Source organism: Suricata suricatta, chromosome 2 (assembly GCF_006229205.1).
Source record: "Suricata suricatta isolate VVHF042 chromosome 2, meerkat_22Aug2017_6uvM2_HiC, whole genome shotgun sequence".
In the NCBI taxonomy this organism is placed as follows: Eukaryota; Metazoa; Chordata; class Mammalia; order Carnivora; family Herpestidae; genus Suricata; species Suricata suricatta.
Genome location: NC_043701.1, coordinates 175,090,657 through 175,105,436, shown reverse-complemented (window position 1 = coordinate 175,105,436; position 14,780 = coordinate 175,090,657). Strand labels below are relative to the sequence as shown.

The following is a 14,780-nucleotide window of genomic DNA, read 5'->3' as shown; positions in this document are numbered from 1 at the left end:
ATGAGAGGGAGAGGGCATGAGAGGGAGGGGGCATGAGAGGGAGGGGGCATGAGAGGGAGAGGGCATGAGAGGGAGAGGGCATGAGAGGGAGAGGGCATGAGAGGGAGGGGGCATGAGAGGGAGAGGGCATGAGAGGGAGGGGGCATGAGAGGGAGGGGGCATGAGAGGGAGGAGGCATGAGAGGGAGAGGGCATGAGAGGGAGGGGGCATGAGAGGGAGGGGGCATCCCAAGCAGGCTCTACACTGTCAGCACAGAGCCCGATGCAGGGCTCAGTCCCACAAACCATGAGATCACGACCTGGGCCACAATCAAGAATTGGATGCTTGGGGCGCCTGGGTGGCTCGTCGGTTGAGTGTCCGGCTTCGGCTCAGGTCATGATCTCGCAGTTCATGGGTTCGAGCCCTGTGTCAGGCTCTGTGCTGACCGCTAGCTCAGAGCCTGGAGCCTGTCTTCAGATTCTGTGTCTCCCTCCCTCTCTGACCCTCCCCTGCTCACACTGTCTTTCTCTCTCTCTCAACAATAAATAAAACATTAAAAAAAAAATTGGATGCTTAACTGACTGAACCACCCAGGAGACCCTCATTCAACTTTTAAGTACACAAATAACATACCAATGCATTCTCCTTTAAAAAAAAAAAAAAAGTCACCTTCTACATAAAGCTAATGGCACCTCTGACCTGCAAGCCTTCCCCAGGGTAACCATTGTTAGGACTTTAGGGTGCCACCTTCCCGAACATCCACATGTCCTTTCACAGAGATCCACCAGGCTAGGGGTCAGGGCACAGTGTGCGACACTACAGGCTTCCCAAGGTGTGCGATGGGGCAAAGGGACAGCAAGAGGGCTGAGGACTGCAGGCATCGGGGTGGGCCACCAGGAGAAGGGGTCTGGAGGTGGGGGCCCCAGGAAAGGTAGGCTTCGCAGATGACCCTAATGCAGGTGTCCCCAGGGACTGGCCCTACGTGATGTCAGCCCCAAACCAGTTAGTCCCTTCATCCTTTTGTAGCCAATTCAGCTTCTTTGGGAATCTCTAAAGCCCTCCCAAAGGATCCCCGTCTTTGCCCTCACACCACTAGCACCATGAGGATGCAGATGAGGATGACAAGGACAACGACAATGATGGCACTCTGCCGGGCACGCTGCTGGCCCTAACAACCGTTCTCCTGCTTTGACATCAGTGTTTCCATTTTCCAGGCAGCGAAACGGCAGCCCAGAGAAATCAAGCAAGTTGTTTAACGTCACACAGCTCAGGGCAGCAGAGCCACCAAGGACCACAGCGCCAACGCTGGAGGTCTTCACTGCTTCTACGGCCAACGCCACAGTTCTCGTGCCTCCGACATGCCTCACACACACCAGGGGCTCACGGTTGTGGGCCGACTTCTTGTTTAAAGACCATGAGCAACGTTGAGTGAATAATCAAGCACTAGGCAGTCCAAGGCAAGTGTCACGCTACTATAGTCTTTGGGTTTTTCTTGTTTTGTTTTTTAAGTTAAGAATCTAAATTTTCTTCTAGGAATTCCCTACAACCCGGAGCTTCTGCTCCTGGAAAGAGTTAAGGCTTTGGCAAGAGGTTCTCCCACAAGGCAAATGAAATGCCCCCCATCTGTCTGGGGGAGCACAGGGCACCCCAGCAGCTACTTGCTGTGAATGGCCTCCTCGTGAACGTCTGTCCCGCCAGGGGGTGGGGAAGGGGCCTTGATTTATTATATGGCTTTTGGACAGTTCCTCCAGAAATGCTGCCAAACAGTGGAATAATCAACTCTTTCACTCAAGCCCCTCATACTTTTTTTTTCCTTAATGAAAGAATAAAGTACGCAATGAGCCTGAACTAAATAAATAAAAATGCCACACTTTTGCCCAACAGAACTTTCTGCGTCACTGAGGACTATTTGCAGACCTCAACAATCTTTTATCTTCACAATGACGTCCAACCTTCTCAGTTTTGGGCATTCTGAGAGCGTCTTTGATTTTGGGCTCTCTAATTGTCTTATGAGAACAATTAGTTTATTAACTAATAAGGTCATTATTCGATGGTGCTTTGAGCAGACATTAGGGAGCCCCTTCCCTCTCTTGTGGTCTGCCATCCTCCACCAGGGCTGACTGAAATCACTTACTCACATCTGGGCTCACACTGGAAACAGATACGTGTGGCAAGGAATCTCTGTCTTAATACTCACTGCTGACAATCACAGGTCTGGCTTCCAGGCTGGGTAGGGGGGCAATGCCCATTCAACCTCTTTATCCATCTGTCCGCCCACCCACCCATCCATCCATTCACTGTGCCAGCCATGGAGACCTCCATGATAGAAAGGACATTGTCTATACCTTCAGAGATGTCACACAAGGGGAGGCTCAGAATGATGTCACATTCTCTAGGAATGTTCCTGAAGGGTGGAGACTCTCAACACTGTTCTCTAGCTCAGCATCTGGCTCTTCTATCGTGCAAGTCTCTCAATTTGTTATCACCTCTTTATTCCCCAGTCTCCTGGGCAAAGCTGAGAATGAGTTCTGGGAGCGCAAGAACCAGGTCCTCTCCCCAGAGGGCGGTGCATAAGTGCTCCCGGGCACCTGGGTGGCTCAGATGGGGAAGCATCCGACTCTTGATTTTCAGCTCAAGGCATGACCTCAGGGTTTGTGGGACCAAGCCCTGCATCTGGCTCCAGGCTGACAGCATGGAGTCTGCTTGGGATTCTCTCTCCCTCTCCCTCCCCCTCCCGCCCTCCTCCTCCTCCCCTCTCTCTCTTTCTTCCCCTCCTCCCCCTCAAAATAAACACACACTTAAAAAATCATAAGTGGCTCAATAAATACTTGTTGAATAAGCAAATGAGCATACAATCCATCCGTATGAGATAAAATAAAGACAGAAAAAGCCCAACTCTGCTTTGAATACCGGCTGTGGCCTGATGGCCAAAATGTTGATGAGTCGATCTGATGTTGGGGAATGGAAAGCCACAGCTCGGGATCTGGGGGCCGGAATGTCCTAGGGAGGTCACTTCTACTCTTGGAGCCTGTAACTTAGGTCTGAAATGGGTGACTGGAGATGCTTTCAGTTCTCTGAGTTGGGCACTCTGTGAAAACCTCGCATCCCTGTGAGAATTCATCAAATTTCAGCCTAAAGGGAAAGGGGCCTGGGCCACTGTGACTGGACTCCCCCACCTAGCAGACACGAGGCCACGGCCCAGGCTCGTAGGTACGTGAAGCTTCCTTCTCCACACAGCCAGGGTTGGGGCAAGGGTGCTAGAGCAGATGCTTCCGAAGTCTACGCGTGTAGTACGTTAAGTGGAGGACCCTGGCTAAGATTAAATTCGGGTGCAGCAAGCACACATCACACGGTTTTTAAAAGAACCCTAACTTCCAATACTGCACACTTCACTCACTCCTTGATTCACCCAGTGTCTGGTGAGCCCCTCCTATGCGCCAGACACTGTTCTAGTGGTGACCGGGCAAGACACAGTCACTACTGTCATGGTGCATCTGGCCCAGCCAGGGAGACAGAGAATACACACATCAACAACTAAGCAACAGATGCAGTTATGGGCAAAGACCATTAAGAAACTGCACCATGTGAGGGGTGCCCGGGTGACTCAGTGGGGTAAGTGTCTGACGTTGGCTCAGGTCATGATCTCATGGTTTGTGAGTTCTAGCCCCATACTGGGCTGTCTGTCTGCTGTCAGCCTAGAGCCTGCTTTAGATTCTTTATACCCACTCTCTCTGCCCCTACCCTCCTTCTCTCTCTCAAAAAATAAACATAAAAAAATGTGCACCATGTGAGAGGCAGCAAGTAGAGGGAGAAGCTGGTTGGGAAGGCTTCTATCTGAGCTGAGACCTTACAATTACCTGGGAAAATGTAGGAAGAACATTCCAGGTGGAGGGAACAGCAGGTGCAAAGGCTCCAGGCTGGAAACCTGCTTGGGGTAATTGGAGAATAGGAAGGTAGCTGGTGCAGCTCGTGAATGGGGCAGGAGGGAGTGACCCGGGTGGGAGGGCGCTGCCAAGAGGTCCATCGATAGGATTGAGAGGGTCTGTGGACCTGGAGGGGGGAAAATGTCATCTCTCTTTTCACCAGCCTTTACCTGAACACAAGCACTTCCCTTACTCACGAATGCCAACAAAAACCGACAGTGACATTAGCAGTGCTGGGCATTCATCAATGACAAGACACTGCAGATGTGTTCCTAATCCCGCCGTCCAAAACACCCAGAAATGTCGCTGATGCTCATCACAAACTCAAAGTTACAGTGGCCATTAGACCAGCCAGTTGGACGTTACTATTTAAAGTGTTAACAAAAGGGGCGCCTGGGTGGCTCAGTCGGTTAAGCATCCAGCTTCGGCTCAGGTCATGATCTCATGGTTCGTGGGTTCGAGCCCCGTGTCGGGCTCTGTGCTGACAGGTAGCTCAGAGCCTAGAGCCTGCTTCAAATTCTGTGTCTCCCTCTCTCTCTACCCTCCCCTGCTCACTGTCTCTCTCTGTCTCTCAAAACTAAATTAAAAAAAAACCAATAAAAATAAACAAAAAAGTGTTAACAGAAAGAAGAGCACATAGATTTCAACATCATAAATTCTTAAAGTATCTCATAACTGAATCTGAAAGGAACTGGGACAGGGAGTGCCAAGGGCAAGTGAGGGCGTGGCCTTCTCCGACCACTGTCCTGGGCCATCCGGAGGGGGCAGTGTCCCTGAGGCCTCGAGGGCTCTGCCCAAGCCTCTCCCACCCACCCACCTGCCACACTGCCTCATGCTGCCCTCCTGACCCAGAGGAGCCCTGTCACTTGGCCCAAAGCCTACCCCAGGGCATCCTCCCAAAGAGCTTCAGAAAGTGAGAACGCGCGTCCACAAGAAAAATAAATGTGGCCTTTGCCACTATTTGCTTTGAGTGTAGATCCAGAACAGAAACGAGATTTGTACTGGAGCAGGCCTTCCAGCAGGACCCCAGCAGAGGCTGGGCAAACACCAGGCGGACAGACGGATGGACAGTGAACACTCAGGAAGGCCCGAGCCCGGGGACTCATGGCCCCGAGCGGCAGCTTTACGGCGGCCTTCCTGTTTTCCCGCGGCCTCTGCTCCCTCACACACTGAGTCTTTTCAATGCCCTCCAGGAGAACAGAAGAATCCATTTGCACACGCCAGCACGCCAGCATGGACGTTTCTCCCACGCTCCCCAGGGGGTGGGCCCTGCCAGGAGGCTTGTTTATGACATACAGGGACAGCTGGGGACAGGGCCCATGGGGTGGGGTCCGCAGAAAAGCTGAAAGCTGAATCCTACACTCCCAGATCCCCAGACCAAAAGTGAGAGTGGAGTCCGGCCGACTGGAAAGTGAGGGACATTTGTGGTGTTTCTGCGGCAATGCTCAGAAGCCTCATGGGAAGCAGGGGTGCGGTGTGGGGTACGGAGGGCCTGGCTTTGGAAAGGGGGCTGGGAAGGGCAGGAGCTCGCCTCCAAGGATCAGAACAGTGTCAGAGAGAAGTGGAGAGGAGGCATATGGTATCTTTGGAACTGGACTTAGTGAGCATACAAGGAAACTGAGGCACCCTCGTCACTGGTGAGGACCAGCAGAAGAGGGACAGTTCAAGTGGCCAGCTGCACCAACCCTTTCCCAGGCCTCCAGCTAGACAGAACACGCTAGGGTTTTTTGGGAGGGAGTGCGTTCATTTTTCTGTCTACACCCATTGGCATTTCTGGGATGTAAGTTTCTCCAGCACCCGGTCCCTGGGAACAAGGAAGGCAGAAAAGAGAACCCACTGCTCACTGTCAGGTCATTCTTCCCATCCTTGGGTCCCCAGCCAGTCTGCCTTCTGGTCTCCACTTTTCAGAATTTTCCTTTATTTGTTTCATACATAATGTCCAGAGCTCCAGTAGAGAATTTAAAATATCCTTCTCAAAGAGCCTTTCCCACTTGGGGTGTGCAGACATCAAACCACAGCGGAGGCAGGGAACCCCCACAGAAGAGGACAGTGCACTCTGAAACACCCTGGCCAGGGGGCTGATTTAAATTGTCTGAGGAAGACATGAGTAGACACTTCTCCAAAGAGGACATCCAGATGGCGAACAGACACATGAAAAGATGTTCAACATCACTCATCATCAGGGAAATACAAACCAAAACCACATTGAGATGCCACCTCGCATCAGTCAGAGGGGCTAAAATGAACAAGTCAGGAAAGAACAGATGCTGGCGAGGATGTGGAGAAATGGGAAACCCTCTTGCACTGCTGGTGGGAATGCAAACTGGTGCAGCCGCTCTGGACAACAGTGTGGAGGTGCCTTAAAAACTTAAAAATAGTCCTACCATATGACTCAGCAACAGCACTATTAGGAATTTATCCAAAGGATACAGGAGTGCTGATTCGAAGGGGCACAAGTACCCCAAGGTTTACAGCAGTTCTCTCCACAATAGCCAAGTTAAGGAAGAGCCCAAATGTCCATCAACTGATGAATGGATAAAGAAGATACAGTGTATATACACAATGGAATACTACTCGGTGATGAAAAAGAACGAACTCTTGCCATTTGCACAAAGTAGATGAAACTAGAGAGTATTATGCTGAGTGAAATAAGTCAGTCAGAGAAAGATAGATATCATATGTTTTCACTCATAGGTGGAATTTGAGAAACTTAACAGAAGACCAGAGGGGAAGGGAAGGAAAAATAAGTTGCAAACAGAGAATTTGCAAAACATAAGACAGACTCTTAAATACAGAGAACAAACAGAGGGTTGATGGAGGGCGGGGAAAATGGGAGATGGGCACTGAGGGGGGCACTTGTTGGGATGAGCACTGGGGGTTATATGTAAGCGATGAATCACGGAAATCTACTCCCAAAGCCAAGACTACACTGTATACACTGTAGGTTAGCTAACTCGACAATAAATTATTTATTTTAATTAGCTAAATGAATAAATTCTCTGAGGAAGTGGTCTTGGGGCCTGACTGTGCCCCACAGGGCATTTCTGGTACTACCACCTGTGGACAGTCTACCCAAAGGCAGAAAAGCAAATGGCTTTCTAAGAACAAGCTAGCAGGCAAGGCCCTTCCCAAATGAGTCTGGCTCTCACACAGGACCCCACCTCTCTGCAAAGCTCTCCACTCCTAGAGGAGGGGTTCTTACCTCCTATTTCAAGCTCTTTCCTCCAAATCAACACCCCAGAAATGTCTCTTGCATCAGTCCCTTTGGGTGTAAGCATGAGTGGGAGCCCCTCCCTGGGCCCACTGAGGAGAACTGGGCTCAGCACCTAGGAAAGACATTCTGCTCTCTGGTGAACTTGCTCACCCTGGACAGGAGAGGGCTTGTCTCTCCAAGGGTGTATGACAACCACGGCAACTGAGGTCTCCATTCCCAGACCCTGTTCTCTCCTAGTGTAAATTAGCACAAAAAACAAAATGGCCCTAGGGAAATAATGGGCCAACTCCAGACAGGCTCTTCCTGTCTTCTTTCTGAAAGCCACTTGGAGTTTAACTGGCACAGTTTAACTGGCAAAACTCTCCCAGCCCCAGGAGATGTGCCCATCTTCTCTCCCACCCTGCCCCATGTGCCCCAAAGTGTGAACATGGCACCCCCAGCACAGGAGGGATCCAGCGGAGTGGTGGCTGCTGGATCCCAGCAAAGAGAGCCGGGCCCCTGAGGAGGGCTCCAGAGAAGCCCTTTACACATGGTCTCATTGGACTGTGTTCATGATCACTTCTTTCACCTGAGGAAACAGAGGCTCAGTAAGATTAAGTGACTCGTCAGGGGGCCAGTAGAGAGGGTGAGATTTGAACCCAAGTCTTTCTGAACCCAAAGACCCTGATCCCTTAGGCCAGCTCCACTCACCCAAAGAACACCGTGGTAAAAGGTGGATCTTGAAGACACTTTCCCATGCTTCAGGTTCAGGTCATGATCTCACGGTTCATAGGATTGAGCCTGGCATCAGGCTCTGTGCAGACAGCATGGAGCCTGCTTGGAGTTTTCCCTCTCTCTCTCTCTCTCAATCTTGCTCTTGCTCTCTTGCTCTCGCTCTGGCTCCCGTTCTCTCTCCTCCCTGTCCCCCTCTCAAAATAAATAAATAAACTTAAAAAAAAACAACAACAGTACTTGCCTCCAAGGGTAGTTGGGAGATAATCCTGCCCAGCCCACACCCAAGAGTCAGTGAATGTTAGCTTCATCTTTACGTCAACTAGCAAGGACGTCAGCCTGGAGCTACTCTCTGGAATCACTTTACTGCATTAATTGGTTCGTATTTGACTCACTGTCCAAACAGTTTGGTTATAAATGGAATCCTTGCTCCCTGCCCAGCCCCTTCCCAGCCCCCTCCAGGCAGGACAGCTTACCTATGGTCCTTCGGAGGTCTTCACACTGGCTAATGTGAGGAAACTTCAGGATTTCTTTCCACTTCTTGCTTTTCCCCTTGCGCTTTCCTCCACCCCCTGCAGAAATGGGGGGAAAAGATGTTGGGCTGATGTGGGTCTTGTCCAAGGCTCCGGAGCCTGTTTCCCATCCCAGCGAGTCTGTCCACCAGCTCCAGGGGCTGGGAGACAACCAGAGGGCTCAAGGTCAAGTCCGTGACACACCCCAACCCCCACCAGGCACACACGCTCCCCCCTGGCCAGCATCAAGCCCGTGTGCTCTCCCACACAGTCGGGCCTGGGCCCCTCAACCAGCAGGAGCAGGCGAGCCCCTCCGGTCATCCATGCCTGAACCCACACCAGGTGCCCTGGTCTTCCCCCCCATCTCCCACAGCTCCTCAGGCCCCTGGGTACCCAGTCTTTGGCGCCAGACGAGATCCCAACCTTCCACCGCAGGGGCCAGGCCGGCTGGACTTAATGCTGCCTTCAGGCGCGGGAAGTCCTTGCGGAACGGATTCACAAGTGAGCGGCCTGCTGCCACCTCACGGCCTCCTTTGTCCCCATTTCCTGGGGAGAGTCCCACTCCCCAACTGGAGGCCAGATGTTGGGAACAAGGACTTCAGTTTCCACTTGTCTTGGGTACCCCCTTCTCCTCCCTCCCCCACAAACCCCAGGGTCTCCGAGGATGTGTTCTCAAGGCTGGGAGGACTCCTGAAGGGCCCATCCTGCCTCACATCCTCCTCAGTGTACATGTGTGATGAACATGCACATGCCAGGGACGTGCACGTGTGATGGACACGCAGGCATGATGAGCACGGGTGCAATGAATCTGCACATGTAATAAACACACGGACATCAGGAACATGTACACATAATGAACATGCAATAAACATGCGGAGCTGAGTAAGGGACACAATCAGGGCTTTCCCACCACCCACGCCAATCTTATCCATGGGACAATGGACAGATGTTCGAACGTTCAGGTGTGCAAACAGCAAGGGGAGGCACCAACCGTGGCCTGTGTCCCTGAGCCCACCAGTGTTTGTGCCTCCGGGCTGGAGGCAGAGGCCCTTCTGTGTCTAGTGGCCAGGACCCTCCAGGAACTGAGATGCCATTACCCACCCCCCACCCCCAGAGTGGCCTTAGATACCATCTCACTAAAAGTCACATAGCCCTTTAGGTCCCTCAGCATCTTGGGATATTGAGGGCCTCTTACCCTCCTCCATGCAGTCAACACCCCAACACTTGTGGAGTTTGGAGCCCAGTTAGAGACACAGGATCTGGGGTCAGGCCTTGGCACCCTGTGCCTGCTCCTTGCTTGGGGTTGGTGTGCGGTGCCTCCAGCCTCTAACCTTTCCAGAGCAGGCCTAGGCCCCCCCCCCAGGCAGCAAACCGAGGGGTACAGGAGTAGACAGCTTGTGCCCACCCAGGCCCAATGTGTGCCCCAGGGCTGCAGGGAGCTGGTCTCAAGGAGCAGGAATCGCCAACTGTCGACCCTGCTGCCCTGGAAAGCCGAGGGGGCTGGGAGATAGGAGAGGTGGCTGGTGGGGGTGTCCTTTCCCTACTATCTGCTTGTCCTGTGTTTCTTTCCTCTCAAGTCTCTGCAGAAGGCAAAGGCCTCACACTCCACAGGGCAGAACAAGTGTGCGTTGGGCAATTGCCGTGGCCAGGCACCATTTGAACGTTATCTTGTTTCATCCTCAAAATGAGTCTTTGAGGAAGAGATCACAGTGACCAATGGCACAGATGAAGAAACAAAAGTCCAAGGTTGAGCAACTCACCAGCTGATGGTCTGACTCTACACTTGCCCTTTCCTCCAGCCAGGGTCAACACACATGTGCACATCCTGCAGGGTCCTTCCCCGGGCCCTTCCCTGGGCTCTCTGCAGTCCTTACTCTACATCTACAAGACAGAACTATTACTGTTCCCCCTGACAAATAAGGAAACCGAGGCAAGCAAGTGGCCTTTAATGGCTTATGAATAGCAGAGCCGAGGCCCCAACTTGAGTGGACTCTGGACCCTAGGCACTGACCCTCACCCTTCTGTCTATAAACCTCCCTGTGGGGTGCATTGAAATCCAGGGACATTCTCAGGAATAAAAAAAAAAAAAAAAAAACTGCTGGAGTCAGACCACAGAAGTGACGCAGCATGGAGTAAGAGGGGCAGGAATGGGGATCTCTCGGACTGGGGCCCAAGCCTGCAAGCTCTGAGAAAAGACGCCACCCCAGACCCCTGCAGCCTTGTTCTGCTCCACCCACATGTGGCTTGTTTGTTTGTTTGCTTGTTCACTGAACTAGCTGTTGAGATTTCAGACCATGAGGAGACATTACAGGCAGATCCAGACTTCAGATTTCTCTCCATAACCAAGCATCTCACATGGCAAGAATGGGCTAGAACTGGGGAACAGCTGCTCTCTGGGACAGGCCGTGTGGCCTCCATGCAGGCAGACTGCTTGGCCTCTGTAGGGAATAAGATGTGCATCTCCTAGAAAAGGACCGCCCTCTGGAGATATCAACAAAGTCAGATGCTCCCATCTCGGCCCCCACCAGGTTGGGAGGCAAAGGGGCCATCAGAACCCATATAAGTCCTGGTCCTTTCCTATTCCTGCACTATTCGCTCCCAGATCTGGCTGGAAGAAAGCACATTTGTGTGTGTATGATAAAATATACACATCATGAAATGTGCCACCTTAACCATGATTGGATATACAGTCCAGTGGCGTCGATACATTCACACTGCTCTGCAACCACCACCATCCATCCATCTCCAGAACCCTCTCATCATCCCAAACTGGAGCTCTGTGCTTAGTAAACACCAGCTCCCTCCTCCCCTCAGCCCCTGGCAGCCACCACTCTCCTTTCCATCTCCGTGAATTTCACTTCTCTAGTGACATCATATGATACGTCCATTTGTGACTGGCACCTTGCATTAAGCATAATGTCCTCAAGGTTTGCTCATGTTGCAGCGTGTGTCAGATTTCATTCCGTTTTTAAGACCAAGTAATATTCCATTGTGTGTAGTATCACATTTGGTTTATCCACTCATCTATTTAAAATTTTTTTAGTATTTATTCATTTTTGAGAGATAGAGACAGAGCATGAGTGAGGGCGGGGCAGAGAGAGAGGGAGACACAGAATCGGAAGACAGGCTCCAGGCTCTGAGCTGTCAGCACAGAGCCCGACATGGGACTCAAATCCATGAACTGTGAGATCATGACCTGAGCCGAAGTTAGATGCTTAAGTGACTGAGCCGCCCACACACCGCTATCCGTTCATCTACTGATGGGCACTTGGGCTGCTCCCACCACTTGGCTTTTGTGATCCGTGCTGCTATGGATATCAGAGTTCCTGCTTTCAGTTCTTTTGGGCGTAGGCCTAAGAGTGGAGTGACTGGACCGTATAGTAGTTGACCTTTCTGCAGAACTGATGAAGTTTTCTTGACAGTACCGACTACCAGGTTATACTGCATCAAACTACCTCCCAACTGTCATGTGACCAAAACCCAGGGATGTGACTTCTGGGAAGGCCCACAGCCCTCCCCTGCTCAGATGATTCTCGGGTGGCCAGTCTACAGAAACCAGGAGCCTATTTTACATGCATTTACCTGTGTGTGTGTGTGTGTGTGTGTGTGTGTGTGTGTGTGCACACAGATCTTATACATTAATTGAACCATTAGGAAAATTAACCCAGACTTATTAATTCACTCAACCAATGTATCTTGAGCATCTACTAGAAGGAGCTGAAGCAAGAGACACAGGGTGTCAGCATCTTGGGGCCTCCAATCTAGCAAAGAAGACAGACATCAAAGGCTTTATTTCAGTGGCTCAGCGCCAAGTGAGTTGTCCTCCGGGGGACAACTGGCAATGTCTAGAGATATTTCTGATCATCGCAGCCAAGGCAGGGGTGCTACTGGCATCCAGTAGGCAGAGGCCAGGAATGTGGTCGAGCACTGCACAATGCATGAGACACCCCCCCCCACAACAGAGCAATCTGCTCCAAAATGTCAATGGTGCTGAGGTGGAGAAACGCTGCTTTACTTAACAAGCGTTTGGTCCACCACTCAGGAGTGCCAGGTTTGGGGGAGATGTTGGAAACGGGGCAACGTGTCACTGAAGCTGAAGTTAGGAAAGGAGGGGATACCACACAGCCACTCAGGGGGCTGTCCCAGGCCAAGGGGACAGACTTCCCAGCCCTTGTGAGGCTCTTTTCCTCCTACTCCTTAGCTCCTCAGCCCCCAGAATGGGGCAGGGACTGTGGGAGGCAGAATAATGCTCCCCAAAGTGTCCATGTCCTACCCCCTGGCACCCGAACATGTTAGGCTATATGACATAGGGGAATGAATCCTGCAGGTGGAATTAAGGATAGCGCCAGGAACATTATCCCAGACGATCTCAGTGGGCCTGATGTAACAGTTAGAGTCCTTACATGTGGAAGAGGGGGGAAGAGTCAGTGTAGAGCCATGCCGTGCGAGGAAGACCAGACAGCTACCCCTGGATTTGAAGACAGAAGGGGCCAGGAGAAGGGGGCGGCCTCCAGAAACCACATAAGGCAAGAAAACAGCTTCCCTGGGAGCCTCCAGAAAGAATGGGGCCCTGCCCGCACCCTAGTTTTTCCCCAGTAAGGCCTATCTCAGACATCTGACCTCCTGAAATGTAACTCGATAATTTGTGTTCACATCCACAGGCTTTGCGGTATTTGTTACAGCAGCGAAAGGAAACTAATCCAGGGATGCCCTCCACAGGGTGTCCCCCTAAATGGCCACAGGGACCCTGAATGTCCGCCCTACTCACCCGGCCTCCAGTTCCTTGGAAAGTCCCGTGACATAAACCCTGCCCCTGCATAACTCAGACGGGCTGGAGCAAGACACGCAAGTCGTGTCTTGACAACTGAAACTCGCCTCGGAAAGGTCGCCACTTCCAGACAAATCTTTAGCTCTTACATATGCTGATCGGCTATTAGATTACATATTTGATGACTGAAGTGTCAATACTCTCATTATTTGAGTTGGACTTGACTGTCTCTCAGGATCCTGAGGTGGTGAGACCTAACACCCTAATGCAGAACTTCCTTGCGTGTCCTGGCCCTGTAGCCCCAGCTGCCCCAGGCCTACATCCCCGCAGGGAGCTAGGGCCACCACCTCTCCACTACTCAGGGCCCAGCCAGGCCCCGGCAGCTGGGATGGCCAGTTCCCAGGCCTGCCCATCAACGCCTGGTCACCCGTTCTCCCCGACCAGGTTCAAAGCCCTTTACCATGTGGTCATGGTCTTTCCAAGCTTTCTCTCCCTCCCTGCCTTTGCTCTCGGGACCTTTGCACTCCCGGTTCCTTCTGCTAGGAGCATCTTCTGCCCACCCGTGTAAATGGTTTTCAGCCGGGGTTCGAGTCTTGATGCAGGCATCCAGCTTCAAGGCTTCCTGTGCTCTGTGTGGCCGTCCAGGAGGGCCCTCTCCGACCTCACTAGCTGAGGCAGGTCCCACTCTCTGCCTTCACCACTGCCATGAAACAGTGCTTGGGAGTCCTGGGAGGCTGGGCAGTCTGTCTCTCTTGCACACACTCATCAGCTGACAGTTTACTTATTCTCCCAACACATTCAACACATTTTCATTGACAGCTCCAACCCGGATGTGCGAAGTTATTTCCGGATTCCCAGGACCAGCCCCAGCTCTTAACGGGGCTTGGTCTCCCCGTTCGAAGGAAGCCCATGGTGGCAGGGACCTCGGTTTCTCTGCTCTCTGTCACTCTCTCCTTGGCCCACTGTGGACGTGCAAACGGTATTTGCCAAGCAGATGTGAGTGTTGTCCGTGTGACATCTGTGTGCAGCATCCTCTCCCCTGTGACCCCACAGGAGTTCCCCACTCTCTACCTACTGAGTCCTGCTGTTTCTTCAAGCCCCTGCTGATTGCCCCTTCCAGGGCTGCCCTTGAGGGGCAGACCCCCCTTGCTGGGTCTACAGGCTATTCCCAGGTCAGCCCGGACCTATTCAGTTTTCCTTGGGGGCTGAGGGGGACAGCTAACACAGTGCCTGGTTAATCACAAGCTTTCGTTAAGTTAGGATGACTGACTGGGTAAATGAATGTTTGCCAGAATAAATGACAATGTCCACCCCCATCCCACCCCCAGAAGTCTGAGGGTAGCACAGAACCGGGTTCTGTTTGGTGTTCTTTATGGTAGCATTAGCCCCATTTCACAGGTGAGAAGCCAGAGGCTCAGGAGGAGGAATTAATGGGATCAGTGAATGAACTCCCTGCCATTTCCCGTCTTGAGCAGCTTTGGGTTTTATTTGCTTTACCATCTGACCCACTGCTGCTCATAGTTTATCTTTCACGTGCCAGAAACAAGTCAGCGAACTGGACAGGGTCTCTGCCCTCAGGGACATCCAGTTCATTCCAGGCTTCAAAGAACAGAGACTGTGGGTGTGGCCTGGTGGGAGTGGGGGTGGGTGCTGCATGGGGGAGGGGCAGGGCA

The 14,780-nt window shown here is 52.0% G+C and overlaps 1 protein-coding gene across 2 annotated transcripts in view; it reads right to left on the bottom strand.

Annotated features, from left to right (window-relative positions):
* Window positions 1-14,780, bottom strand: part of GRK5 (G protein-coupled receptor kinase 5) — a 204,744-nt gene that overhangs the window by 102,746 nt on the left and 87,218 nt on the right. For both annotated transcript variants that reach the window (XM_029932677.1, XM_029932676.1), the window contains exon 2: window positions 8,304-8,399. In XM_029932677.1, the coding sequence (XP_029788537.1) occupies window positions 8,304-8,399 (96 nt within the window). The remainder of the gene's footprint in view (window positions 1-8,303; window positions 8,400-14,780) is intronic.